At 30.3% G+C, this 17969-nt stretch overlaps 1 protein-coding gene across 1 annotated transcript in view; it reads right to left on the bottom strand.

The window, feature by feature from the left end:
* Positions 1–11166: 11166 nt before the first annotated feature.
* LOC133179280 (uncharacterized) overlaps positions 11167–17969 on the bottom strand; it is a 32943-nt gene continuing 26140 nt past the window's right edge. The window contains exons 11-14 of the mRNA XM_061314068.1: positions 16021–16083; positions 15776–15832; positions 12663–12704; positions 11167–11327 (exon numbers count right to left, since the gene is read on the bottom strand). Coding sequence (XP_061170052.1) covers positions 11167–11327; positions 12663–12704; positions 15776–15832; positions 16021–16083 — 323 coding nt within the window. The remainder of the gene's footprint in view (positions 11328–12662; positions 12705–15775; positions 15833–16020; positions 16084–17969) is intronic.

The raw sequence follows: 17969 nt of genomic DNA, 5'->3' as shown, positions 1-17969 counted from the left end.
TTGAAATTATTTGCCTCATAGTGTACAGTGTTTTATAGTTCACTATTTTCCAGTTGTATGTGGGTTTTTTTTTTTCATATATATATATATATATATATATATATATATATATATATATATATATATATATATATATTTGTCTTGGTATATAATGAGTTCACATTTGCTAGAGTCTTTATACTAAAGTTCTATTTTCATCATTTTATCAATGATACAATTTTTTGAAAATTTATTGCCCTTGAAAAGTTAATTTTTCTTTCTTTTCATAAATGTTCAGCATTAAATGATAGTTTTTGTTTCATATTCATCCTGTAATATTTCCACATTCTTTGGCTTTCAAATACTAGAAAGAATTGCATTTCATCAATAGATTTTGTATCTTTTTTAAATGTTTAAAAGGTATTTAAACAAAACTTCTGTGGAGACTTACGTATGTTAGATTCATTCATGTACACTGATTGGTTAATGATTAATCTAAGCCATTATTCAACATCTATTGCAATATTGACATGTGTTTCCGTCATTTCACCTGTATCTTGTATATTTTTTTGTATATATTGTACATAGAACCTCATGTACCAATAATTGGTTTGAGAGAATAAATTGAATTTGAACATGAAAATTAATGTTATTATCCCATTTGCCACTGGGAAGGAAAAGAGGATGTTATTAGACTATTTTAAAAAGTTTTAGATTGCAGTTGGTTATAGGCCTACTTTTCACTTCATCTTTTTGATTTGTTCAGAATTAAATTGATATAATGTTCAGAAACTGCCACTAATGAACAATTTTGACTTTTCAGTGGAAATACATAGAGTGGTTAGAAAATTAGATATTAATTTAATATTTTGGATATTGTAGACATAAATTGAAACTTTTGAATTGTTGTGGTTTAAATACTCCATTACACGGTCATTCTTATGAATATTTGTTTTATTATTAATAATCAGTACTCTCGTTGTTTACTGATTTGAAGTTTAATGTGTGGTTGATTTGTTTTGTAAATATAAATATATATATATCCAAAAGCAAAATAAATATTACAGTGTCCAGTAATTAATGATGCCCTCGTATGGCAGCTTTTGGCGAAGGTAAAAGTTTCTCAAATGCAAGTCAACTCCAAGGTCAAGAAAATTGTTGTTACCCAAAGAAAGGACTTGTCTCAATAAAGATAACTGTGAAATAAGAAAACCCAAGCACTGACCATTAAAAAGTTTTAGACAAGATTAAAGTTTTGTTTTTTTTTAAATGCAGGTCAAATGCCAAGATCAAAGGTCCAAGGATCAAATTAAAGGTACCCAGGAGAAGGCTTTGTCATTAAAAATATACATGAGAAATATAATATTCCTAGCACCAACTGTTCAAAATTTATGGCCAAGGTTAAAGTTTTCAAAAGTATGCCAAAGGTCAAAGTTGGTGTACAAAGGAAGGCCATATCATAAGAAACACACATGTGAAATATGAAGGCTCAAGATTAAAAGTTTTAAAGAGGGTCGAACTAAAGGTCAAAATTTTCCATGGAAAGGTCTTGTCACAATAACTACACATGTGAAGTATAAAAGGTCCAGTATGAAAGCCCTAGCCACTAACTGTTCAAAAGTTATGGCCAAGGTTAAAGTTTGGCAAATTCTTGCAAAAGTAGGTAAAACTCAAAAAAAAGGCCTTGTCACAAGGAATAAATATGTAAAATATGAAAGCAACAGCTCCAACTAATAAAAAATAATATAATATATATTTGGACTGTGTGCGGATGAAAATGAACATTTGTGTGAAATAGTTGTGAATATTATGCCATTGAACCATGAATAACACGAAATGAGCAAATGCAGCCGCATAAATATAAAATTTTGGTCACATGCGGCTGAAATTGATCTTTTTCATTAAACAGTTGGAATATCATGCCCATGAACCCTAATTGGCATGAATTAAGCAAATGCAGCCGCATAAAAGTGAAATATTGGCCTACTGCGGTTGAAAATAAACTTTTCCACAAAATATAGTTGAGAATATTATGCACATAAACATTATTTTCACAAAATACACAAATTTCACCGCATTTGATATATATTTGTACTTTGTGCGGATGGAAATGAACATTTGTGTGAAATAGTTGTGAACATTATGCCATTGTACCATGAATAACACGAAATAAGCAAATGCAGCCGCATAAATATAAAATTTTGGTCATATGCGGCTGAAATTGATCTTTTTCATAAAACAGTAGGAATATCATGCCCATGAACCCTAATTGGCATGAATTAAGCAAATGCAGCCGCATAAAAGTGCAATATTGGCCTACTGCGGTTGAAAATAAACTTTTCCACAAAATATAGTAACGAGTATTATGCACATAAACATTATTTTCACAAAATACACAAATTTCACCGCATTTGATATATATTGTACTTTGTGCGGATGGAAATGAACATTTTTGTGAAATAGTTGTGAATATTATGCCATTGTACCATGAATAACACGAAATAAGCAAATGCAGCCGCATAAATATAAAATTTTGGTCACATGCGGCTGAAATTGATCTTTTTCATAAAACAGTTGGAATATCATGCCCATGAACCCTAATTGGCATGAATTAAGCAAATGCAGCCGCATAAAAGTAAAATTTTTGCCTATTGCGGTTGAAAATAAACTTTTTCACAAATATAGTTAAGAGTATTATGCACATAAACATTATTTTCACAAAATACACAAATTTCGCAGCATTTGATATATATTTGTACTTTGTGCGGATGGAAATGAACATTTTTGTGAAATAGTTGTGAATACTATGCCATTGTACCATGAATAACACGAAATAAGCAAATGCAGCCGCATAAATATAAAATTTTGGTCATATGCGGCTGAAATTGATCTTTTTCATAAAACAGTTGGAATATCATGCCCATGAACCCTAATTGGCATGAATTAAGCAAATGCAGCCGCATAAAAGTAAAATTTTTGCCTATTGCGGTTGAAAATAAACTTTTTCACAAATATAGTTAAGAGTATTATGCACATAAACATTATTTTCACAAAATACACAAATTTCGCAGCATTTGATATATATTTGTACTTTGTGCGGATGGAAATGAACATTTTTGTGAAATAGTTGTGAATATTATGCCATTGTACAATGAATAACACGAAATAAGCAAATGCAGCCGCATAAATATAAAATTTTGGTCACATTCGGCTGCAAATTGATCTTTTTCATAAAACAGTTGGAATATCATTCCCATGAACCCTAATTCGCATGAATTAAGCAAATGCAGCCGCATAAAAGTGAAATATTGGCCTACTGCGGTTGAAAATAAACTTTTCCACAAAATATAGTTAAGAATATTATGCACATAAACATTATTTTCACAAAATACACAAATTTCACCGCATTTGATATATATTGTACTTTGTGCGGATGGAAATGAACATTTTTGTGAAATAGTTGTGAATATTATGCCATTGTACCATGAATAACACGAAATAAGCAAATGCAGCCGCATAAATATAAAATTTTGGTCATATGCGGCTGAAATTGATCTTTTTCATTAAACAGTTGGAATATCATGCCCATGAACCCTAATTGGCATGAATTAAGCAAATGCAGCCGCATAAAAGTGAAATATTGGCCTACTGCGGTTGAAAATAAACTTTTCCACAAAATATTGTTGAGAATATTATGCACATAAACATTATTTTCACAAAATACACAAATTTCACCGCATTTGATATATATTTGTACTTTGTGCGGATGGAAATGAACATTTGTGTGAAATAGTTGTGAATATTATGCCATTGTACCATGAATAACACGAAATAAGCAAATGCAGCCGCATAAATATAAAATTTTGGTCACATGCGGCTGAAATTGATCTTTTTCATAAAACAGTAGGAATATCATGCCCATGAACCCTAATTGGCATGAATTAAGCAAATGCAGCCGCATAAAAGTGCAATATTGGCCTACTGCGGTTGAAAATAAACTTTTCCACAAAATATAGTAACGAGTATTATGCACATAAACATTATTTTCACAAAATACACAAATTTCACCGCATTTGATATATATTGTACTTTGTGCGGATGGAAATGAACATTTTTGTGAAATAGTTATGAATATTATGCCATTGTACCATGAATAACACGAAATAAGCAAATGCAGCCGCATAAATATAAAATTTTGGTCACATGCGGCTGAAATTGATCTTTTTCATAAAACAGTTGGAATATCATGCCCATGAACCCTAATTGGCATGAATTAAGCAAATGCAGCCGCATAAAAGTAAAATTTTTGCCTATTGCGGTTGAAAATAAACTTTTTCACAAATATAGTTAAGAGTATTATGCACATAAACATTATTTTCACAAAATACACAAATTTCGCAGCATTTGATATATATTTGTACTTTGTGCGGATGGAAATGAACATTTTTGTGAAATAGTTGTGAATACTATGCCATTGTACCATGAATAACACGAAATAAGCAAATGCAGCCGCATAAATATAAAATTTTGGTCATATGCGGCTGAAATTGATCTTTTTCATAAAACAGTTGGAATATCATGCCCATGAACCCTAATTGGCATGAATTAAGCAAATGCAGCCGCATAAAAGTAAAATTTTTGCCTATTGCGGTTGAAAATAAACTTTTTCACAAATATAGTTAAGAGTATTATGCACATAAACATTATTTTCACAAAATACACAAATTTCGCAGCATTTGATATATATTTGTACTTTGTGCGGATGGAAATGAACATTTTTGTGAAATAGTTGTGAATATTATGCCATTGTACAATGAATAACACGAAATAAGCAAATGCAGCCGCATAAATATAAAATTTTGGTCACATGCGGCTGCAAATTGATCTTTTTCATAAAACAGTTGGAATATCATTCCCATGAACCCTAATTCGCATGAATTAAGCAAATGCAGCCGCATAAAAGTGAAATATTGGCCTACTGCGGTTGAAAATAAACTTTTCCACAAAATATAGTTAAGAATATTATGCACATAAACATTATTTTCACAAAATACACAAATTTCACCGCATTTGATATATATTGTACTTTGTGCGGATGGAAATGAACATTTTTGTGAAATAGTTGTGAATATTATGCCATTGTACCATGAATAACACGAAATAAGCAAATGCAGCCGCATAAATATAAAATTTTGGTCATATGCGGCTGAAATTGATCTTTTTCATTAAACAGTTGGAATATCATGCCCATGAACCCTAATTGGCATGAATTAAGCAAATGCAGCCGCATAAAAGTGAAATATTGGCCTACTGCGGTTGAAAATAAACTTTTCCACAAAATATTGTTGAGAATATTATGCACATAAACATTATTTTCACAAAATACACAAATTTCACCGCATTTGATATATATTTGTACTTTGTGCGGATGGAAATGAACATTTGTGTGAAATAGTTGTGAATATTATGCCATTGTACCATGAATAACACGAAATAAGCAAATGCAGCCGCATAAATATAAAATTTTGGTCACATGCGGCTGAAATTGATCTTTTTCATAAAACAGTAGGAATATCATGCCCATGAACCCTAATTGGCATGAATTAAGCAAATGCAGCCGCATAAAAGTGCAATATTGGCCTACTGCGGTTGAAAATAAACTTTTCCACAAAATATAGTAACGAGTATTATGCACATAAACATTATTTTCACAAAATACACAAATTTCACCGCATTTGATATATATTGTACTTTGTGCGGATGGAAATGAACATTTTTGTGAAATAGTTATGAATATTATGCCATTGTACCATGAATAACACGAAATAAGCAAATGCAGCCGCATAAATATAAAATTTTGGTCACATGCGGCTGAAATTGATCTTTTTCATAAAACAGTTGGAATATCATGCCCATGAACCCTAATTGGCATGAATTAAGCAAATGCAGCCGCATAAAAGTAAAATTTTTGCCTATTGCGGTTGAAAATAAACTTTTTCACAAATATAGTTAAGAGTATTATGCACATAAACATTATTTTCACAAAATACACAAATTTCGCAGCATTTGATATATATTTGTACTTTGTGCGGATGGAAATGAACATTTTTGTGAAATAGTTGTGAATACTATGCCATTGTACCATGAATAACACGAAATAAGCAAATGCAGCCGCATAAATATAAAATTTTGGTCATATGCGGCTGAAATTGATCTTTTTCATAAAACAGTTGGAATATCATGCCCATGAACCCTAATTGGCATGAATTAAGCAAATGCAGCCGCATAAAAGTAAAATTTTTGCCTATTGCGGTTGAAAATAAACTTTTTCACAAATATAGTTAAGAGTATTATGCACATAAACATTATTTTCACAAAATACACAAATTTCGCAGCATTTGATATATATTTGTACTTTGTGCGGATGGAAATGAACATTTGTGTGAAATAGTTGTGAATATTATGCCATTGTACAATGAATAACACGAAATAAGCAAATGCAGCCGCATAAATATAAAATTTTGGTCATATGCGGCTGCAAATTGATCTTTTTCATAAAACAGTTGGAATATCATTCCCATGAACCCTAATTGGCATGAATTAAGCAAATGCAGCCGCATAAAAGTGAAATATTGGCCTACTGCGGTTGAAAATAAACTTTTCCACAAAATATAGTTAAGAATATTATGCACATAAACATTATTTTCACAAAATACACAAATTTCACCGCATTTGATATATATTGTACTTTGTGCGGATGGAAATGAACATTTTTGTGAAATAGTTGTGAATATTATGCCATTGTACCATGAATAACACGAAATAAGCAAATGCAGCCGCATAAATATAAAATTTTGGTCATATGCGGCTGAAATTGATCTTTTTCATTAAACAGTTGGAATATCATGCCCATGAACCCTAATTGGCATGAATTAAGCAAATGCAGCCGCATAAAAGTGAAATATTGGCCTACTGCGGTTGAAAATAAACTTTTCCACAAAATATTGTTGAGAATATTATGCACATAAACATTATTTTCACAAAATACACAAATTTCACCGCATTTGATATATATTTGTACTTTGTGCGGATGGAAATGAACATTTGTGTGAAATAGTTGTGAATATTATGCCATTGTACCATGAATAACACGAAATAAGCAAATGCAGCCGCATAAATATAAAATTTTGGTCACATGCGGCTGAAATTGATCTTTTTCATAAAACAGTAGGAATATCATGCCCATGAACCCTAATTGGCATGAATTAAGCAAATGCAGCCGCATAAAAGTGCAATATTGGCCTACTGCGGTTGAAAATAAACTTTTCCACAAAATATAGTAACGAGTATTATGCACATAAACATTATTTTCACAAAATACACAAATTTCACCGCATTTGATATATATTGTACTTTGTGCGGATGGAAATGAACATTTTTGTGAAATAGTTATGAATATTATGCCATTGTACCATGAATAACACGAAATAAGCAAATGCAGCCGCATAAATATAAAATTTTGGTCACATGCGGCTGAAATTGATCTTTTTCATAAAACAGTTGGAATATCATGCCCATGAACCCTAATTGGCATGAATTAAGCAAATGCAGCCGCATAAAAGTAAAATTTTTGCCTATTGCGGTTGAAAATAAACTTTTTCACAAATATAGTTAAGAGTATTATGCACATAAACATTATTTTCACAAAATACACAAATTTCGCAGCATTTGATATATATTTGTACTTTGTGCGGATGGAAATGAACATTTTTGTGAAATAGTTGTGAATACTATGCCATTGTACCATGAATAACACGAAATAAGCAAATGCAGCCGCATAAATATAAAATTTTGGTCATATGCGGCTGAAATTGATCTTTTTCATAAAACAGTTGGAATATCATGCCCATGAACCCTAATTGGCATGAATTAAGCAAATGCAGCCGCATAAAAGTAAAATTTTTGCCTATTGCGGTTGAAAATAAACTTTTTCACAAATATAGTTAAGAGTATTATGCACATAAACATTATTTTCACAAAATACACAAATTTCGCAGCATTTGATATATATTTGTACTTTGTGCGGATGGAAATGAACATTTGTGTGAAATAGTTGTGAATATTATGCCATTGTACAATGAATAACACGAAATAAGCAAATGCAGCCGCATAAATATAAAATTTTGGTCACATGCGGCTGCAAATTGATCTTTTTCATAAAACAGTTGGAATATCATTCCCATGAACCCTAATTGGCATGAATTAAGCAAATGCAGCCGCATAAAAGTGAAATATTGGCCTACTGCGGTTGAAAATAAACTTTTCCACAAAATATAGTTAAGAATATTATGCACATAAACATTATTTTCACAAAATACACAAATTTCACCGCATTTGATATATATTGTACTTTGTGCGGATGGAAATGAACATTTTTGTGAAATAGTTGTGAATATTATGCCATTGTACCATGAATAACACGAAATAAGCAAATGCAGCCGCATAAATATAAAATTTTGGTCATATGCGGCTGAAATTGATCTTTTTCATTAAACAGTTGGAATATCATGCCCATGAACCCTAATTGGCATGAATTAAGCAAATGCAGCCGCATAAAAGTAAAATTTTTGCCTATTGCGGTTGAAAATAAACTTTTTCACAAAATATTTTAGTACATTCTGCATATAAACATTATTTTCATAAAATACGCAAATTCCGCCGCATTTACTTTATATTTGGACAAAGTGCGGATGAAAATGAACATTTTTTTAAAAAAATATTTGTGAATAGTATGCCATTGCCCATGAATAGCATGAAATGAGAAAAACAGTCCCATTAAAATAAAATATTGGCCTTATGCCGCTTAAAATAAACTTTTTCATAAAATAATTGAGACTGTTATACTTATGTTCCATGAATAGCAGGAAACGAGCATATTAAGCCGCATAAAAATAAAACATTGACCAAATGCGGCTAAAATGAACTTTTTGCACTAAATAGTTCAGAAAATCATGCCCATGAACTTAATTTGCACGAAAAGAGCAATGCAGCCGCATAAAGATAAAAAAAGCAAATTAACAATGGTGGTTGAGAGTGAACATTTTAATTACCTGTAATGCCCATTGAACGGTTGAAATAAGTCAGTGAAGTCCAAAAAATTGGAAGAGTATGTGCTGTTACATTTTTTTTCTTTTTTCCCCCAAATGATTTATTTTAAAGAAATATCTGCTTTATACTTATTTCCATGCATAACAAGGGAAATCTTTTAACTCATCAGAGAACAAAGGTTTTATTTCAAATATTGAGCCATATTTCTGGGGTTTTGCAAAGGAATGGGAGTCTGAAGTCATTTAGCATGATTGACTATGAAAACGTAATGATACAGAACAAATAGAAAAGATCCCTTTCTCTCTCAATACCAAGACTTGTTTCACCCAAAATAATAAATGTTCAGCAACAGGGTATTTCAAAACTAGTGTAGAATTAATGGTTTTCTTCATCCATTTCCATATTTTTTTATGAAGTAAAAGATCTATGTTCAAGATCAACATCTCTTTGCCATAAAAATTAAAGCAAGTAAATAAGGTTATGTTTAAAACAATATTTACTGACTTCAATTTAACAAGAATGACCAATATTTGTAGTAGTAGTAAATTTTATTTATAGTCAAATTATATACATTTTACAAAAAAACAATAGCTTAAAGCTCTTTAACAAACTGGTAACATAACACTTATAGCACAATTAAAATTTACATATACATATATAGCAAACAAACACAAATAAAAAGAAGAAACATACATATTTGGTATGAGACATAAAAAGGAACTGCACATACAATTAATTAGTTCCCCACATCAAGTTGAAATGTATAGTTTCATAATTAAAAGAAGTAACACGTAAAATGACAATGAATTAAACACAGGAACTCAAAGGACAATGAATCAGCATTAAACATAGTAACACGAAGGACAATAAATCAGCTAAATTTTACAATGAAAACGCATTACATAAAATTAATCAACAACAACATATACTTTGAAAGTTGTCCACTGTTGTGTACTAATAAATGCATTTTAACTGTAAAACACCACCAATGTAGTAAATACTATAATGAGATATTCTACATGTATGACAATGATAAAACATGGAGTATTCTCAGCTCTTTATTGTTACAGCTAGTACGTTGAATGTGGTATAGGGATGAAATTAAAATCATCTCCAAGTATACACCTTTTTTCATCACAATTCACAATCAATGGTAAATTTGGTTAATTAAAGTAGCTCTTTAGAATTATAGGTACACATGTGCATTTAGGCCTCTTGCTAAGTAATTAAAATTTATGTAAAATACTTTTGTTATTGTTTAACATTAAGATTAATTATCCTTTATGTAATTACACTGTAGCTATCTACTCTAGTTGGGAAAAAAAACAAAACAAAACAAAAACAATTTCCATAACAAGTTCACCATTTTTTTGCAGTATACACCATGTTTGTACTTTTAAAACATCAATAATATTTATTTCGTGAACATTATTTCTAGGAGGAGTGTTTCAATCTCAAATGCTAAAATCAATCATTAAATGATTTACAAGGCAAACTGCCATCTCAAAAAGTCTCCATAATTCATAATCATATCCCTATTAATACTAATTAAAATTTGAGTACCCTGTGTGAAAAAAAAATCTTTCAGTTCTTATTAGCATAAATTAAAAATAAATTTTCTACTCAGCAACGTTTTACAAGGAATTTTTTTACATCCCTAAAATTAAGTAACTATGTTAGCAAATTGCCATCACTATTGCTATCTTGGCAATGTTTTAATTAAGGGAAGATGAGGCAGTAAAATTTAACAACAAATAGTACAAAAACAGAAGACTAATAAAATTTGCACTTTATCACTTTTTTGCATTCAATGATCAGAAAAAATTAGTTGGAGGTTGATATGTATGCACCCCCCCTCCCCCCCAAATTCCCACAACTTTCAATTTAAGCTGTTAAAAAGCATTAAAACTCATAATAAAATACAATATTTCAAAATAAAGTTCTAAACAAGTCTTATCTGTTCCATTAACTGGTTACTCTGTCCAAAAAATCTACAACTAACTGGTTACAAAAAAATTTACAATTGCCATCCTTACTAATAATTTATTCACATTCCCGGACACAATAATTATTAAATTTTCAGACATTCTTAAACTCCTCAATAAGATGTGTGGGGATGTTTCTCTCTGGTTCCCACGTGGGATCTTCATACCCTTCCCACTTAATAAGAAATTCTGATTTTCCATTTTTCTTCCTTTCACTTAATATTTCATCTACATAGTAGAATCCTGGTTCATTGTCTGTAATTATCAATTTAAAGTAGCAATTAAAAACATGTATTACCTTTCTTTACAAAATACATCAAAAAATATATCATTACATTTAAGAAAAGAATAACAAGTTTAAAAACTTGAATGGGAAATGAAGTGGGTCGGTCATGTGATCAAATCCTGTGAAGGCCATAGGCCTTCTCAGAAGATTTGATCACGTACCGACCCACTTCAGTTCCCATTGAAGTTTTTAAACTTATTTTTTATTACTTATATATACATTTGAGATGGACAATCAAATATAATTGAGTATAAATTTTGCACTAACTGTACATCATAGATTTTGACAAAATTACGCAAGGTGCAAATCGGCTTGAAAAGCGGTTATGTTTCAAATTCATCAGACAGAGGATTCTGTTTTGAAAGTAATATTTTGTTATAGGCAACTTGTGATCAACCATAGTGAGCAGTTTGTTGTCTGGAAATTTTTGAATTCGTGAGAATCAATATTGGATGCTGAAGTCACAGAAACACCTCCGAAGTTTGTTAATCAAAAGTTGGAGGAATTAATTTCAGTTGAAAAGGTATGGATGGAGACACTTGTCAGAGCCAGTTAACTTGAAATCAAATATAAAATTTGATCAAAAACAGTAAATCTTTGATTCCTGTAAGGCGTATTTATTATGATGTAAACACAGAGACACTGGCAACAGCATACACTGTTAAGACAATGCTCTTGATGATTGAATTGTGCTTGTAAACCAAAGTGTTTGTCAGCTCTTTATGCCGTGTTTGCATTGCATTGATATTTTCCAACATTAACAGAATTATCATGGGTGATGTTTAATGAAAAAAAATATATAGAATAGCATTTAAAGTTTATGATGTGGATTTAACTAAAAGAAAAATAAGGGTAAATGTTGAGACTGTGAAGTTGACATGAAACTATTAGTTTTCTATTCTCTATGTAAATTAAATCAAAGAACTGAATTAATTACTTGTTTACATTGTAAAGGATTATTAATTTATTTGTGTATTTTATACATTCTATTACATAAAAAGCATGCTAATACTGTTGAGCAGAACATGTCTTTTTATGTAGATATTATTGTTCCATGTGAGTATAGGTCACGTAATGACCTATGACCTGAGAAAAACTTCATACAGGTATGAAGATATTTGTTCTCTGCAGGTTTATATAATAGAGAGATACCACAAATGTAAATATATACATATATAAGTACAGTATGTTGAAAGATTTATATTAGTATTTTTCTAGATTCAATTATGAAATTTATTATTTAATTTCTTGTCACCAAAGTTTTGTTTTAAAAGATCGATGTTAATGTGAATTTATATACATACCATCAAATGCCATTTTCTTCTGTTTTGCCTTTGATTCCTTACCTATAAAGAAATGTAGCAATATAGATACATTAAATTAATATTCTACATGAAAACTAAAGAGATATGAATTAAATTTGTTTGCACAAAAGATTTTTTTTCTGAAGTTGGATAACTCTGTCAAAAATCATTGGACCATGACCAAATTCCAACTTGACCTGTATTCTTTAGGAAATTACCTGCATATGCAATTTAAACCTTATACATACATCCCTTCTAAATTTTGAAAGGGGAAACTGACAAATTCTTATTTTTTTTCTAAGTTCAAAAGGGATAACTCTGTCAAAATCATTGGACCATAGCCAAATTTGAACTTGACCTGCATATTCCTATTACATAGCCATAGGTAAAATTTGAGTTGAATGTGTGCAACTGTTGCCTAGATAATGAACGGAAAGTCATTGATGACACAATGACGGAACAGGTTAACACTATAAGCCCCTGGCCATTTTATGGTGAGGGCATTATAAAAATGCAAGACTTTTCCACAAATCCATATTTTAGAACTGTTTGTAGTTTGTGGGGACAAAGGATGTCAAATTCCATTTTATTATTCATTTCAAGCAGAAAAAGTTTGCAAACAACAGTTTACACATTATTTGCACAATATCATATCAATATCTAGTAAAAAAAAAAAAAAACTCTCTTTATCCATAAACACAATCCTCTAGGCCTGATTTTAAATATCGGTGTAATAATCTCTCAGAAAACGCAATTATATTAGTTCAATATCAAAATCCTTTAATCATCCTTGTTTCAATTAAGCTACAATCATGCAGGTTTGAAACCGAGTAAAGGCATTAGATTTCTACAATTTTATCTATTTTTATTACATATTGTAGAGGTAAACAGATTAATTAATTTCTTCAATTCCTATTGAAGTTACTTGTGTTATGGAAAAAGCCGGGTAAAGAAGATTACTTCATTTTTATATAAGTTTATCATAATATTGTAAAGGTAAAAATTTAACTCTAACTTTTAATGTTTCTAACCTTTTGATATATTTGATAATATATTTTCAAGATTATATAATAAATTTATTAATAATTTCCTTTTTACTTTGTTACAATTAAGCTCAAGATCTAGTGAATAAAAGGTGCCCACAGATTTCTCAAATTTGAGATACACATTCCTTTACGAATGATCCTTTACGAATATAGCTTGGTAAAATAAGGTGTATCCAGACATAATTTTGGGGTAAATTCATCAGAAGAACATATTATAAACTGCCCATTTTCAATGAAAAATGAAGAAAGTCAGTTATAAACATGGGAGTTTTCTCCATTTAAGGCAAAGGAAATGTATCAATATTGCCTACCGTCTCTTAGAAAACGGTTTTTCATATCTTCTTGATCTCTACTTTAAAATGATATTAAACGGAATAAGGGTATTGGGGCTACATTTGACATGATATCAAATTGAATTCCATGAAAGTGCTTTATTTTCTACATAATTCTATTGAAGCCGTAAAGTACGGAAAAAATTAAGTTTAAATCATTTATGACGTCATAATGAATCTAGCACCAAGAAGAAAGTCTAAACTCATTTACTAGATCTTGACCTTAAAAAGAATGTTTACTCATGTAATTTGACGCCTCATTAGGAATTCATCCCAAACAAGCACTGTGGCCCATGGGCCTTTTGTGACATTTTTTTTGAAAGGGATATTTTATATGTATTCAAATAGAAGAGAATGATTGACCCTGAAGAGAAGAAAAGACAAAAAAAAAGGGTTCATATAAAACTTATTCTCAGTAGAAGTGCCAATCTTCAAAAAAAATTGCAATATACTGTAGTTTCAGATTTATTAAATGCTTGGAAGGGTATCATAATAGGATATCATACTTGCTAAAATACAAAAAAAACTCATAAAATATGAGCAGAAATTATGATTTAGAGTTAGGGTTTGACATTTCTCAAGTTTTCAACGCTCGAGTTCAGTCAGATTAGTTCCTGTTCACTTTAACAAATGAAGTTCACATTTTTTTTTTATCTTTCTTTTTATCTCTTTGCCCCAAATTTGTTATTAAAAAACCAAAGAATACTTGATAGTTTGTGGTTTAAAAAAATCTTAGTTGACACCTCTTTAAAAATCTGCATTTATTTAATTGAACTAAAGACAGAGACAACAAGAGGGTAATAAATCATGATTGCTTGTTGTTAAGGTGAAATCAAAACCAAATAACACCCATAAAAGAATTTGAAAATGGTCACTAACTTGCATGAAAATAATATTGCTTCAATAGTACCTACATGTATAAATAATTCTATTGCAATAGTAAGATACTGTGTTTCTTCCAACTCAAAAAATTGTGATGACCATGAATGTATATTAATATTCTCACTTCATTCAATATGACATATATATTTCTATGTAGAAATTTGATCCCCCACTGTGACCCATCCTACCCCCGGGGGTCATGATTTGACCAAATATGAATTTACACTATGTAGTGATGCAACTAATACTGGCTTTACTGCTCTTGAGATTTTTCTAAGGATTTTTCCTAATAAATTTCTGTGAAACTTATATCCCCAATTGTGGCCCCACCCTACCCCTGAGGGTCATGATTTAAACGAATTTGAATTTTTACTATGTAAAGAAGGTTTTAAATAAGCCTCGACCTTTTTGCTCCTGTTTTTCATATAAAAAGGTTTTTAAATGATACCACAAAATTTGCACTATTTCTGAATTATCTCCCCTTGAAAGAAGGCTTGGCCCTTCATTTGAACATGCATACTTCAACCTCCTTCACACAAGGATGCTTTGTAGCATGTTTGGTTGAAATTGGTCCAATGTTTAAAGAGAAGAAGTTGAAAATGTGAAAAGTTTACAGACAGACAGACTACAGACAAAATGTAATCAGAAAAGCTCACTTGAGCTTCCAGCAATAGATTACCAATAAACAAAAAAATTCTTCAAGAATAAAAACCTCTCGGGAAAAACAACTTCAATATTTAATAGAGCTAATTCTTTAACTAAATATATATATATAAATTATATATATATATATATATATATATATATATATATATATATATATATATATATATATAATCTTATATTTTATTACCTTTGCTTTTCCCTTTTTGTTTCGTCATTTTCCTCATTTCTTTCTTAATTTTCTTCTCTGAATACAAAAAAAAAAATTTGATGTTAACTTCATGCTAATAATTCTTTTTCAGTCCTCTGAAATAACTATTAGTGAATCTTTTGGAAAAAAATAGTTGTGGTAGAAATAGAAGATTATTCCAAATGAATTAATTTTTTTATTATTTTTTTTATTTTAAATAAAGTTTTCAAAAATCAAAGTTTTACCATTCGGCTCCACAAATACGGCACTGGAAACAAGGTTCCTTTCCTCCACAGACACATCAGTACCTTAAAAATAGACAAAGTTTCTAACAATAAAGCCCAAGGGGTTAAATGGTCACCTAAGTATAATACAACACCATGAAAAATCCATTATGATACAAGTAAAGACTAATAATAACTAACAGGTAAAGATATGTTGCCAAAAGAAGGAGGATGATAGGAATCAACAAAATAATTAGTCTAGTACATACTCCATAACAAAATTTAAGGTAGCTCTATCTAATTTTCTTAACATACCCCCAGTTGTCACTATCATGATGCAAACTAAACAAAAGAAAAGTGCTTCGATCAGCACTTTTAGTGCACCCATCTTGTTCCCTCTAACATTGGCTTCTCTTAATCTTTGAAGAAAATTTAATTTACGAAGATATTAGATTTTAAAACCTGGTCTATAGAGATAACACCAGACCCCCCACCCCCACACAAGAGCATGAAATTCATAATTTTGGAGGACACACCCTTGCTCATCATTATCATGCACCATTTTTACAAAATACCCAGAAACAATGAATATTTTAAAAGAATGCATTTTCACCTAACAATCAGTAGAGCCCCACCTTAAAATTATTTAACTCCTGCCCTAGGGTCCTGAAAAATCTCTATTTTAGAAGAGACACTGTGCTTTTCATTACGATACATTTAGTTTTCTTATACCAAAACAGAAAAAAGGATTGTCAGAGAAATTGTGCATTTTCAGGGTGTCTTCCCACTTAGTCAACATTTTGAAAAAATACAGGTAAAACACAGGTAAATGTGTGTTGGCTAAGTGGGAATGGGGTGCATATTGAGAACAAAAGAAATAAAGGACTATATTCGGTAATGACCAATATTTGCCCCCAAAATCAAACTTTGATGGAGAAATATATAATTATGTTCTAAAACAGGGGGATATCTGCAGACTTCAAAGCACTGAATATTTTCATAATCCATGACGCCAAATGTTAGATATGACGTCAGAAAAATGACGTAAATTCAAAATTTCCATGATTTATACAGAAAAAGGTGTATATTATGTCAATATTTTGAGTAAAAGTCACCGAGCGCAAATCTGCTCCAACTCAATATTTTGATATAATGTGTAGAATGATAATATCAATGAAATATGTAAATATTGTTCTGGAGCAGGCCTGCGCTGTATAATTTTATAGTAAAAATTGAACAAATTTTGTCCATTTTTTCCTGTTCCTGAAAAAGAACACAAAATCCTAATAGTTCGTGATGTCATAGAAGAAAAAATTGCTAATAACCTACTTTGAAACTATAACATTTTTTGCTAATTTAGAATTCTCATACAATATATACAATTCAGCACATTTCAAGATATTATCAAAAAATGACTTTTGTGGGGGCAAAAATATGCATATACCGCATATAGTTCTTACAGGTAGACTATAGTCTGTTTTAAGCTACATGTACATGTGTAAGCCAAATAAAATAATTTATTTAATTTTGTAGCATGTACATAAGAACACCATGATGAATGTAATATTTTTGTGATGAATTGAGTTTCAGTGCAAGTACAAAAATATCTTTTCTTAAATATATAATAATAATTGATTACAGTGTGATTTAATTAATTATTTTCAATAATTAACGGTTTTAATCTTCTTTATTGCTGTGTTGTATCACAATTTGTTTGTTTGTTTTAATTTTTAATTTTCTTTGTCACATTTGTAACATCTTTTGCGAGAAATGTTTTTAAATATATTTATTATAAAATAAATATTCAAAAATCGATCACTGTATAATCAATAGAGCTCTCCCCAACCACCACCAGAACCCCTTTGGGGCCATAACTGTCACAATTTTGGTAAAGGTAGAGTAATTGCTTGATCTTCATAACTATGCACCAAGTTTATCTGCTAAATATAAGATGATAAGAAAAAAATATA

This window comes from Saccostrea echinata, unplaced genomic scaffold, assembly GCF_033153115.1.
Source record: "Saccostrea echinata isolate AGI-Se365-2 ecotype Australia unplaced genomic scaffold, CSIRO_AGI_Sech_v1 ptg000004l, whole genome shotgun sequence".
In the NCBI taxonomy this organism is placed as follows: domain Eukaryota; kingdom Metazoa; phylum Mollusca; class Bivalvia; order Ostreida; family Ostreidae; genus Saccostrea; species Saccostrea echinata.
Note: the sequence above shows the minus strand (reverse complement) of the source record. Positions and strands in the feature narration are given on the sequence as shown.